This window comes from Electrona antarctica (assembly GCF_951216825.1).
Source record: "Electrona antarctica genome assembly, chromosome: 2".
NCBI classification, from domain to species: Eukaryota; Metazoa; Chordata; class Actinopteri; order Myctophiformes; family Myctophidae; genus Electrona; species Electrona antarctica.
This window is the reverse complement of record NC_136807.1, coordinates 20,555,599-20,569,202: the sequence shown is the minus strand read 5'-3', so window position 1 is coordinate 20,569,202 and position 13,604 is coordinate 20,555,599. Positions and strand designations below refer to the sequence as shown.

At 43.0% G+C, this 13,604-nt stretch overlaps 1 protein-coding gene across 1 annotated transcript in view; it reads left to right on the top strand.

Annotated features, from left to right (window-relative positions):
- tshz2 (teashirt zinc finger homeobox 2) overlaps positions 1-6,225 on the top strand; it is a 50,022-nt gene extending 43,797 nt beyond the window's left edge. The window contains exon 2 of the mRNA XM_079492764.1: positions 2,417-6,225. Within this exon, the coding sequence (XP_079348890.1) occupies positions 2,417-5,457 (3,041 nt within the window). The 3' untranslated portion in view covers positions 5,458-6,225. The remainder of the gene's footprint in view (positions 1-2,416) is intronic.
- The last annotated feature ends 7,379 nt before the right edge of the window (positions 6,226-13,604 follow it).

The following is a 13,604-nucleotide window of genomic DNA, read 5'->3' as shown; positions in this document are numbered from 1 at the left end:
CTGGTGAGCACAGTTACAAATGATGTGAGAGTAGGAGTTAGACATGCAGGTATCTTGGAGTGATCCCTGCCATAAGGTTAATTGGTGCCTCTGGATTTCTGTTACCCTGGGCATCTGATATAGAGTCGTATAGTACAATGGGGCAATGGGGCATGCAGCCAGCCAGTTATCTCTGTCAATTCCATCCTCAAAAAGTAAGATAAGACAAACATAATATGTACATTTTTAACGTGAGCTGTTTGAAGTCAACAGGATAATAATGTTGACCTATTCATTTTTCTTTTATCATTTTGTTAGGGTTTTTCTTTTTCTTGTGCTCATTCTCCCATAGTTTTAGATCCTGGCTAACCAATCCTTCAGTCCCACTGAAGACTTTAAGAAGTGGAAGACATCAAGTGGAAGCTTGTCATAACCAATGGCACTCTACTTTCCTCTGTGAAAACTATATATAAGATGATAAATAAAACATTCCTCTGTACTCTGTACAACTCTCCCTCTCAGCATCAAACGTGTTTCTGAGGCCATCACTTTTCTCAGACGGCCATTATTGAAGCGTCTCTCTTACGGTAGATCAGGGTCACGGCACATGGGGGATCTTGGCTATATGCTGTATGGGCGGCCTCTTGTTAACGGCCCGGCCCCATCCTTCCATGTTTGTTTTGAAATGTCCGAATCCCATCTCCCATCTCCATCCATTAGTTGGCAAGTAGTTCACCTCCAGGGTTTCTCTGAAGGCACTTGTGAAATATTGATATATATATAAAAAAAAAAAAAAATCAGAATGCGAAGAAGGGAGACGACATTCTAGGACTGCCCAATGTGGAGCTCTTGAGTGCTCATCTTCAGCTTTCCCCTCATGAAGTGCCCTCTATTCAAAAGAGAAATATTAACCACATGAAATGCATACATGTTGTAAGTGCCTGGACAGGCCTGTTATGTCCTATTCATATTTAACTTGGGGCACAGCTGCCACGTCTCTCCCAAAATGCACATTTTCCCAACATGACTATGAGGTGGAAAGTACAGCTCAGATGTGTGACAAAACTGACAAACTGCATTTATTGCAGGATATCTTCAAAAAGATATGCAAATAGTGTTGTGATATTGTCAACGCGGGCTTTTTTGGGAGGATGGCTAGATTTGAAAGAATTTGAAATCAATAGTATTTGACAGGAAGGACTTTTTTTTTATATAGCTGTGCTGATGTTATCGTGAGTAAATCTTGCAGCTACACAAAAACAGACCTATATGCTGAATCTGAGGTTCTGCTAATTGGATGATGGTAAATATGTCAATTAGAAATACTGTTGTTTAATTATTGCTTAATTGAAGCGATAACATTTGTGCTCCATGAGTTGGGAGAATGAGCAGGTGAATAATGAAAGACGTAATTGCTGTTTATGAGGCTGTCAAGGAGAATATAATGATGTGACAGATTGCTGGTAATCTCTTGATTTTTTTTTGCGTGATTGTCTAGTGTTAATACCGATCATTAAATCAGTCTTTTCCACCACTATCATCACCATTATTCAAATTAAAATCTTTGTATTCCTCTTAACAAAATCTATTTATGACTGTGTGCTATATAGAGACCCTTTCATGAAGACCAAAATGTGTGCTTGTTTTTAGTGCTGATATAGGCCAATTGTAAACCAATACCATCATCCTCTACAGTCAGTGATATTAAGTTATTGACAGCAGACTTGTGGGATATGATCTCTCTGATCTATGTGTGTGTGCGTGCCTGCCTGTGTGAGTGCATGTGCGTGTGTGTGTGTATTCCATTACCCTATTGTGTAAAATAGAGTGGCTTTAAGTTGATATAGAAAAATATGAGATATAGCCCAAAAGGGAAGGATTACATTTTTGTTGCATTTTAGAGACAACCATAATCACTGTGGAATAGGTCATTTGCAGTAACACTTAGCCTGCCCTAAGTTAATCAATTGCCTTTTGTCACTCAGTGGCCAACGATTGTTGTAAACAGCTCAACATCAGGCTAGGAAAACCTTTGACACAGCTCTAAGTCAATGGCCTGTCGTGAATCACATGGAGCTGTTACACCAGACTGTTAGTGCAGTGCAGTCCAATGCAGTGCAGTGCGTGCGTGCGTGCACGCATGTGCATGCCTGCGTGATTGTGTGCCTCACTATTAGCCTACCGGTGTATCATGGAAATACATATTTCCAGTCAGATATACTGTAAATATTTGTACCATTATTATGTTCCATAATAAATTGAATATCCTATATTTAATCACAGCCATATTGTGTAATCACAAACATATAATTATATAATTACATTAAATAGTCACAGTACTAAAAGCACTACATTGAGACCCAATATTTACCCAATATTACCTTATTCATTAAATGTAAAATTATGTATTTTAAGACTTTGTTTCCCTCTTTTGCAGTGTACGTGCCTGGCGATGACACTGTTCACGACTCCATTGTGGAGGAAGAGGATGAGAATGATACACAGACTGAGGAGGAGTGTTCCGAGAAGACCAGCCCTAAGGTCTCAGAGGACAAAGACGCAGACAACAAGAGCACTAACAGCTACAGCGAGCAGAACTCTCCCGCTAGTGTCCTGTCCAATCAAGAGGCAGAGCTGGAGTCGCGTCTCAGCGACGGCAGTGACCGCCTGTCGGACTTCAAAACCTCCTCCCCAAGTGAGAGGCTAAAGGAGGAGGAAAGCTGCAGCTCAAAACATAAGGAGGACGTGAAGGGCAGCTTGGAGAAGATGAGGGCCGTCTATGCAAACTTTCTCTCAGATTCCTACTGGACAGGGATCGGGATGGACTTGAAAATGGGCAAACGCACCAGCAAAGCCAACTGCGACAGCACCAACGGAAGTGCCAAGAACGAGTTTGATTGGCACCAGGACGCACTCTCCAAGACCTTGAAGCAGACCCTCTCCCCAAAGCCTATGTCTAAACCCAACCTATTCAGCTCCGTCCACCTCTACAGGCAAAGCAGCAAGGCCTGTGGCTCGGTGTTCACTGGCGCCAGCCGCTTCCGCTGCAAGGATTGCAGTGCAGCATATGACACTTTGGTGGAGCTGACGGTCCACATGAGCAGGACTGGCCACTACAAGGACAACAACCATGGCAGCAAGCATGGCAACAACTCCTCGACAACATCGTCCTCCAAATCGCGCAAGCGAAATCATGACTCTGAAGGGAAGGAGGATGCACAAAAGGTTTTGAAATGCATGTTCTGTGGCCATTCGTTTGACTCGCTGCAGGACTTGAGCGTCCACATGATTAAAACCAAGCATTACCAAAAAGTGCCTTTAAAAGAGCCCATCCCAGTACTCACGGCAAAATTATTGCCACCAGCAAAGAAACGGGCCTTTGAGGCTGCACGCCCCTGCTCCCCAGATTCCACCACTGGCCTGTCTGGCTTCAGTGAGGCACAACGGGCCGCCCTTTCAAATGCCAACAATAACCGCTATGGCTACCAAAATGGGGCAAGTTACACCTGGCAGTTTGAGACATGCAAGTCTCAGATTCTGAAATGCATGGAGTGTGGGAGCTCACACGACACCCTTCAACAGCTCACCACGCACATGATGGTTACTGGACATTTCATTAAAGTCACCAACTCAGCCTCCAAGAAGGGCAAACAGTTAGCTCTCGATCCCTTGGCCATAGAGAAAATGCAGGTATTAGCACAGCCGGCTGCCAATGATACTGAGGGAGAAAAGGTGTCTCTGAAAACTGCTTCCCCCGGGGACGGTGAGAAGGACAGCCAGGGGGAAGGCACGTCTGACAAAATGGAAGAAGCTGAATTTAAACACATCAAGCAAGAGTGTAGTGAGCAAAAGGCGGACAATGGGGCTTTTAAATATCCTTATCTCCGTGAGGAGGATCTTGAACAGGGCTCCGGCGGAGGAGGGGACATCCTCAAGTCTTTAGCCAACACAGTAGCCTCTGCCATTAACAAAGCTCAAACAGGAACACCGAGCTGGAGTGCCTACCCCAGCATCCATGCTGCATATCAACTCTCTGGGATCATCAAAAGCAGCCCCCTTTCATTATCTGCCCATATTCCATTAAAGCAGACATTCAACCACAAGCTGAGGCCGATCGCCCCAAAGGAGAAATCTTACCACGGTGCCGTGGGAGTTGAAACTCCCCCGGGACAGCATCAAACCATGGACATCAAAAAAGAAAAGGTTGGCATTAGCGATGGTAAAGAAAGTCAGCACATTAAGTTTGATCTGGCGGAGAACGATGACAGCGATTGTCAGGATGACTCCTCTTCCTCTTCAAAGCTTGATGCCGACTGTGTGAATGAAGGGAGTGAAGCGATCAAAGGGAAGTTGAGCCCAGATTTCTCTGACAGAGGCAAGACGCCGAGTCCCACTGGCAGCAATGGACGCAGCGCTTCTTCAGAGCTCCTCAGTGACACTTCAGATATTCTTGGCATAAACCCTCTCAGCGCACTGCAATCGGTTCTGAACAATCACCTGGGCAAAGCAAATAAGCCCAACAATTCAAGAGCCGATAAACTATCGGCTCGTACCAAGTCTATTTTTACAGAAATCAACCGCAGCAATGACAAACCTGCTCTAATGCTTGGAAGTCCTGTTAGAAATAGACCTAACAATGCCTTCTTGTTTGTTAGTGATGACCAGCCGATAGATCTGACAAAATCTAAGCATAGCAAGCCAAGTTCCTCACTGCTCCAGCCCTCCACCCCGATGCCACAGAAATATGCTCTTTCTGACATCGCTGATATGGTCAAAGTTCTTCCTAAAGCCACCACACCAAAAGCTTCCATGCCAGCAAGGATCCCCACCATGAAACTGGAATCCGATGTCAGGTGCTTTGAGGATATGTCAGCTGAGGTCTATTCCGTCCACAAACGTAAAGGCAGACAGTCCAACTGGAATCCTCGCCATCTTCTCATCCTCCAAGCGCAGTTCGCTTCCAGTCTCTTTCAGACGTCTGAGGGGAAATATTTACTCGCAGATCTCGGCCCTCAGGAACGCATGCACATCTCCAAATTCACTGGACTGTCTATGACAACCATAAGCCATTGGTTAGCAAATGTAAAATACCAGTTACGGAAAACCGGAGGGACAAAATTCCTCAAGAGCATGGATACCGGCCACCCGGTCTTCTACTGTAATGACTGTGCATCCCAGTTCAGGTCGCCTCCCATGTTCATTTCCCACCTGGAATCCCATCTCGGCTTCCAACTCAAAGACATGTGCAAAATGCCAGTAGAGCACCTCACAAAGGTGGAGGAGCCAGAACTGTCAAAGGCCCTCAGTGTCAGGGCCACGGAGGCCCTGGGCACAGACGAGGACATTGGCTCAAAGTTCAGATGTAAACTCTGTTGTAGGACATTTGCCAGTAACCATGCAGTCAAACTACACTTGAGTAAAACTCACAGCAAATCCCCTGACAACCATTCACAATATGTGGAAATGGACAAGGAGTAGAGCTCTTAATATTACTGTCACATTTAGTTTTTTTGTTTTGATACACGGGTCAGATATTTCACCTTTCTTTTCCCTTCCAAGTAGCATTGTATAGTATGCATCTTTTAAAACACTTCATTGAGTACCACAAGGACACACTGGTTAGAAATTGTATAAGGAAACCGTAAAAAGATATCTTTGCACCCTTTGCTCAATTGCATCACCACCAGTAATGAAACGTATTACTGCTTGAAGAATTGCTAATGTTTGCATGCAATAGCTCTGGCTATGACTACTATTTATTTGTATGATATGTCAAGTTTCAATTGTATTTCAAAGACCAAGTAATGAATTAATTGTACTTTACAACTTCTGTGACACCTGCATAAATGTGCAGCTGTTAAAACAGGTAGCCAGACACATAACACACATACTGAACTGTACAGTGTATTGCTATGTAAAGATGTTTTGTGTTGCAATGATAGAACAGAAAAAAGCACTTTAATAAATGTTTAATCACCAGTTTAGACTCGGATTCTGTATATGACTAAAACAAAAAATTAGATAGTTTGGAAACAAGAATATTTCACATGTAAATATATTTTACGGGAAGAAAACAGTGTGTTTCATGTAAAAGAATAACAGCAAGACATGGTACCTGCACCTTTTTTACCTATTCAAATAAAGAGTTAACATTTGATAACAGCTTGTATTCTTTTAGTTTTTCAAGTATTAACAGTTTAAATATTCTTTTTAGCAAGGTTAGCTGTGTGTGTGTGTGTGTGTGTGTGTGTGTGCGTGCGTGCGTGCGCGCGTGCGTGCGCGTGTGTGCGTGCGTGCATGCGTGAGTGCGTGCGTGCGTGTGTGTGCGCTTGCATGCGTGCGTCCGTGTGTATCAATTAAATTTAAATTAGTGTATGCATGGTTCTACCTTATTATGAAAATAAGATATCCCTGGACAGATAAACTTATATAACTCACTTAAAGTGACATAACCAAAATATCCAATTTTGTAAGGTTAGTACGATTTAAAATAAATCATATCTATGTTTTATTTTTTTGTTTTTTTCACATTGCCCACATCATAGACAAACCAATTCTTAAGATGATTTCATCGTATCCACTGTGTTGCACCTACAGATATTTTGTAATAAAGGCACACAAAGCACAACACCGTCATATTGGGCATCCTCTTTCTTACCTTTGGAATTTTAGATACATCTTTACAGACGGGCTATATATTCTTATCATATTTTATCGCTTTACCGTGAATGCTGCTGATGCTACTGCTGCATTGTGTTATCATAACAATTAAACATATTTCCTCCAGTCCTATTATTTCAAACCTATTAAAAATAATTGCCTGCTAAATTCATAAACATTTTATGCAATTCATCTCTTTTCAAGCAATCAAGTCTCCAATTACCTCCGCCCATCAGATCTGTTTTATAACAGGCAACTGACATTTGATGGTAAATGGGAAAAAGCACATGGGCACTGTGATGATTTGAATACTGTGACACCGACTTGCCCCCTATTGTTGGAAATGAGCAGGCAATCACGTTGTTCATCAGATGACTCCTAATGCAGTTAAAGTATTCAGCTATAATTTCTCTCTGCATTTATAATTACTGTCATAGACCACACACCTCAGTGAGCAGATTAAAGCTATAAATTATTTAGTGCCTTTCTTCACCAGTGGATCTCTGATTTGTCTGTGCAGCCATTATGGTTTAGTATAGCGACTTGTTCTAAATTGAAGCAAGCAATGGTCTAAGTCTTAAGATATGGCAGAATGGCGCAATATCCTTGGCCGTTTATGTTAAGTAATAGTAATTAAAAGTGATGTTGAACGGTTTTATTGAAAGCATATACAGTATGCTACAGTATATCACTCTAGTGTAATTCAGAATTCAACCATTCTTCTTTCTTTTTCCTCTTCCTTTGAGGTTATGTCCTGTATTAATTATTATTCATAGAGTAAGCTTACAAGTTCATTTTGAAGATTCAGCACAAGGCTATCAAAGGAACAATGCTACATCAGTGAGTACAATCTGCAGAAAGATTTTGTTGTTATTGTTGTTTGTTAGTATGGACAAGAAACAATCTATGAGGTCAATATGAATCATCACATAATCACTAAATCTTTAAACGGTGTAGTAGAAGATGTTGTGGGTCAAACTAGAAAATCAAATAGCAATTTGGTGGCATTGTTCAAACATACACAATCCACTTCAATATTATGATGATCAGTTACATTAATATACATCAGGTAATTAAGCTCTTTTTTCCTCTTTTGCTGATTTATATTCATTCATTTTGGATGTTACATATCAACAGTTAATCATACTGTATATCTAACATGTCATGGTTAATTACAGACCACAGTGAGATCCAAACACATGCGCACGAGCACGCATGCACACACACAAACGCGCATGCACACGCACGGATACACACACACACACACACACACACACACACACACACACACACACACACACACACACACACACACACACACACACACAGAGAAATGTATTGAGTGATTTATTGAGTGATTGACTAACCAATTGATTTTATGCACATAAAATAATAACACACATACTACTACTAACATGTGCATGTACCTATATTACCTACATGCTTATATGACACACAATCATCAGAGGGAAAAATGAGCACACATCTTATGTTCCATCTCTGTGCACCTGATTGATTGATTGATTGTATGTTTCAAAATTATAGTCAAATGCTGCTGGATGGATGAGAATTAAACAGAACATGGGTTATGTGGCATAACATATTTTGTCATGACATTTATTTAAAATAAAAAACATAAGACTGAATGCCATTTAGTCTAATAGGTTCAAAAATATTAAAACCGTGTACATTTTCCTTGTTAGAGTTCCTTTATAAAACTGTCCTATTAAATAGCTTAAGCTTCGTTGAAAAATCTAATTATGCACTTAAGTACACTCACATTCGAAATGCAGTGGAAATTGAACATAGCAAAATTGATGCCATGTCATATTTGCAAATCCTTTGTCAATCTGTCATTAAACATGCTATCAAATAATGATAAGTGTACACTCCTTGCTTGCACTAGCGTGCATCCCCTTGATGTTGATGTGCTGTAATAGGACAAATGTGCATCAGAATTTGCCTGCATGGATACACACAAAACATTTACAATGTGCCTGACTTTGCTTTGTCCTATGGTAGACAAGCTTGGCTTGTCTACATCATCTGGCCTGTAAACCAGGGAAGCAGAACGAGAATGTAAGTTATACTTGGTTGTGAGTGGGTGTCGCGCACAGAAAATAGACGATCTACATCTGCATTGTGAGCTTGCAGACATGCAATTTTTGGTGCGAGACACACAAGCAAACTAAGTATAAATCAGGCTTAAAAGCTTCATCACACAGCAGTGACAAAGTAGTTCATGTGCTTATTGAAGGTATTTAGAACTTGTAGCTAGCATGGCCACAGGCAGCATCCTAAAACAACAACCGTTCTTCCATTTGTCCTTCTCAAAGTCTATACATTACCAAGTCCCTGTGAGAGATAACCCAGATAGAGCATCGCATCTGCACATACACTATCACAGCTTGTTATTGTCCCTTTGCCTTTGGTTTTACAGAACAGGTGCTAGAGTGTTACAGCCAGGGATGATGTCTTTTTGTAGGCCAACCCGGAAGTCATGCCGCCATGGGTTCCTCACCAGCCCTACTGTATATACAGTATGTGAATAAGAGACCTTTAGCATTGTTTCTTGGATAAAGGACACAAAAAGAAGCTAATTTAGCAAACAAAGGCATGATGACATTCACACATTTTGTACAAGTTAATCTCTACAAATCAAGCACGCTTTTAATGATTTTCAGAACCACACATGCATTAGACTTAAACATTATACGTCAATTGACAGTTGAGATCTTAACGCATGCAATTTATGCCATACATACAAATATTTTGCTAAATTGCACTAAAAGCAGCTTAATGGCTCATAATCATGGGGAAACAGTTATCAGAGATAGGCAGTATTTTAATTAGCCTACATGTTTATTATACATTTAGTAATTAAGCTGGGACGGAAAGAAAGAGATGTTATTTGTATCAAGATACTTTCAAATCTATTATTTTCTTTATTTTAATTTAAATACATACAATGTATGTTATCATGTCATTCTTAACACATTTTAAACATTCACAGTTTCACACAGGTTAACTGAATAAATAATACACAATAAAATATGTCACTCCTATACTCTCCTTATTTTTCCTCATGCATGAAAGGTAGTTTCACCCATACATGGTCATCTGACCATGTATGGGTTAAACTATATTTTATGCACTGGTGTCGGTATCCTGGTCAGTATCTTGGTGTCAATATCTGACTTGGTCAATGTCCTGGTCAGTATCATGGTCAGTATCATGGTGTCAGTATCCTGGTGTCAGTATCCTGGTGTCAGTATCATGGTGTCAGTATCTTGGTGTCAATATCTGACCTGGTGAATGTCCTGGTGTCAGTATCATGGTGTCAGTATCATGGTGTCAGTATCATGGTCTCAGTATTCTTGTCAGTATTCTGGTGTCAGTGTCCTGGTGTCAGTATCCTGGTGTCAGTATCCTGGTGTCAGTATATCCTGGTGTCAGTATCCTGGTCAGAATCCTTGTGTCAGCTGTCAGTATCCTGGTCAGAATCCCTGTGTCAGTACAGTATCCTGGTGTCAGTATATCCAGGTGTCAGTATCCAGGTGTCCATCTTATCTCTTATTACTAGATAGCCTACAGTCTAACTCACAAATACCCTATGGCTCTCAACTGGTAGATAACAGCATGCTTAAAATATGCTAATTCAGCCAAACAAGTGATGAATGGAATATATTTGATCAATCAAGTAGGCCTAAGCCCCTGGTACTGCATATTCATTGTGCATCATGAATATGAAACCCAAGTCATTCATCAAATATCTATTGCACATTTGTATCTTATTAATCATACATGCTGAAATCTCTGTCTTGTCAAAAAGAAGTGTCAAGGTTGATGAAGTAAGCAAGCAAGCAAGATAATATTCAACAAAACAAGGTGGAGATTTGTTCGAGTTGTTTTGAAACTACCATTATCTTCAATAGACTTCAGGTTTATTTAAAACGTATCTTTCTCTCTCTGTTTTTCCTCGACCTTTTAGTAGCATTACATTCCAAAGCTTGCATCTTATCCTGAGGGAAAGAAATACATTAGCCACCCTGTGACTTCCCTCTTACTGTAATTATGTTGCAGTACAATGAAAGAGACAGCTGTGCTGTATAAGAAGAATTAAGAAGAAGAAGAATTGGAGGAAAGATGTAGAAACATTTGTTCTTGTATGTAGAACTTTTGTGAAATGAACATGCAAATTTTGTTTAATTGTGTTTAATTGCCGACATTGTTGTTATGTTAAACTACATTACGCTTTGCGTCATGACGTAGTGTGTGACTCCTCCCCTCCGGGGTACTATAGTGCGCGCACTCAGTCACTGAGCGCCATTCGGTTTTTCTTCTGCTATAGAGAGAACAACTCCAAGCTCGATCACTGAAGACAGATTGTGGTTACTCAGATAGTCTCAAAAGGACAAGAGTTTCAGACTACTTGGACGGCGAGGCGAGAACTGCAAGATCTCAGTGAAACTACACTCAGCTACGAGTAAGTTATTTAATCTTGTCTGATCTTATATTGCTAACTGTTTTAACCTCCGGCTGCTAACAATGCTCAGGTCACAGCTCAAGCTTATTATTATATCGCTCCATTGTTACGTTAGCTCCATAGCTAACGAATACAAAGAGCTAGAGGCCTCGCTCGTTGTTACAGCTACTAGCTAGCGATAACAACGAGCCACCCTCGAATAGCTACTTCCCAGCCACGATAGCCACGTTGCTAACAAGGCTCAGGTCGTGCGCAAATCCTCAGCCTCCTCACCCAGTTAAGCTACGGCAAACAACCTCAAGGTTGCTTAAAAGCTTCCCCCGTACTAGCCCCGGCTAACACGTTGGAACCACACTAGAGGATTTCTTCCCTTTTTCCCCACACTCCATTGCTGGTCCTAACCCAGAGCGATAAGATTGTGAGAAAGGCTTGTACCCCTGCTAGAGGCCACAGCCACTACACACCATAGCCTATAAAACCAGACTAACGTCGTGTCGCACTACCACATGGTAACTACCACCATTGTTGTCGCAGGCTAAGGTCTCAGGCAAAACCGAGACACAAAAATCTGGTATAACACGGGCGGGTGTTGTTAAAACACCGACAGTAACCACATGGGCCAATTAAGGCTCCCCCAGGTTCAGTGCAACGAACTAGCAGCTAAGACCTGACTCAACATCTAGTTCACCGAAAACAGCTAACAAATTCCAACTGGGATAGCTCGATCCCCGAAGGTTGACAGCAAGCTCTCTACTGCAATCTCTCCGCCAGGGCGACTGGTTTACCAGCATCGACCTAAAGGACGCATACTTCCATGTGCTGATTTATCCGCCGCACAGGAAGTTCCTGAGATTCAGTTTCGAGGGAAAGATCTACAAATACATGGTCCTGCCTTTCGGGCTAGCCCTATCACCGAGAGTATTCGTGAAATGCACAGACGTCGCCATCAGACCCCTGCGATCACAAGGGGTCCACATATTTTTGGACGACTGTCTTATATGTGCAGCGTCGCCAGAGGAAGCAGCGCTCCACACCACACGAGTAGTGGACCTCTCTCTCTGAACCTCAAAAAGAGCATCCTGGGGGCACGGTGGCACAGTTGGTAGTGCTGTCGCCTCACAGCTAGAAGGTCCTGGGTTCGATTCCCGCTGGGGACGCTGTGGGCGCTGGGGGCGTGTTCCCTCCTCCGCGTCATCAGTGCCCATACCCGAGGTGGGGTTGGTGAAAGGGCCTTTCTGTGTTGAGTTTGCATGTTCTCCCCGAGATAATTGGCACTGGGTGAAAAAAAACTGGGTTGCAAAATCATGGGATAAAAATTATAAAAATAAATAAATAAATAAAAATGAAAAAAAGAGCATCCTGGCCCCGGCCCAGACGATAACCTAGGCATCGCTCTGGACTCCAGGGTGGCCGCGTTCAAGCGGTGCACCTCCCTGTTCAGGATGGGCAGCAGGATTCAGTTCATGGTGTGCCAACGCATGGCCGGTATTATGGTCTCAGCCATTGCTCTAGCTCGCCTGGCCAGGCTCCACATGAGACCCTTCCAAGCCTGGATGTTGTCTCTACGGATCCTGAACGAGCACGCACATCACAGAGTCCTGATCACACAAGTATGTGTAGACGCACTCCAGTGGTGGAGGTCTTGCGACGCTCTAACAGAAGGAGTCCCCACAGGGAGAGTCCTGCAGGAAAGTCCTGCCATGCTTCAGGGCAGGGCGGCCAGCGGCGTTGGGACCAGAGCCACAGATCTCACCACATCAACTATCTGGAGTTGCTGGCTAGCTAGTGCTGCTAGCATTAGGCCACTTCAAACGCTACGTCAAAGACTCGTTCTTGTAAGGTCAGACAACACCACAACGGCGGGGCGGACTACGTTCCCCCACACTGCATGCTCTGGCGAAACGACTGACGTTATGGTGCCACAGGCACCTCCTCTCAGTCAAAGCTTGTCACATCCCAGGGCTCCTGAACGCAGGAGCAGATCTGTTGTCCAGAGGGCCACTCCGTTACCCGGACTGGTCCCTCCACCCGCAGATAGCGGCCCAGATATGGCACAGATTCGGGACCCCAGTGGCAGATCTCTTCGCCTCAGAAGAGAACAGGAAGGCCCGGGCGGCTGGCGTAGCCGTCTGGGCACCTTGGCTGGTAATCCAGTCTGGCAGTGTGCCGCGGGTTCGACTCCCGATCCCGACGGCCTTTACTGCGTGTCACCCCCCCATCTCTCTCTCCCCATTTCCTGTCAGCCTACTGTATACCTCTCCCTCTATAAAAAACGAAAATAAAGGCGAAAGCCACAAACAAATTATCTTAAAAAAAAAAAAAGAAGAGAACAGGAAGTGTCACCTGTTCTTCTCCCTCCACAGAGTAACAACACTAGGCCTAGACGCCCTGGCCCACGAGCCGCAGGGGCTTCTGTACGCGTTCCCTCCCCTCGACCTGATCAGGACAACCCTAGACAGGGCCAGGACCCGTCGGTTGT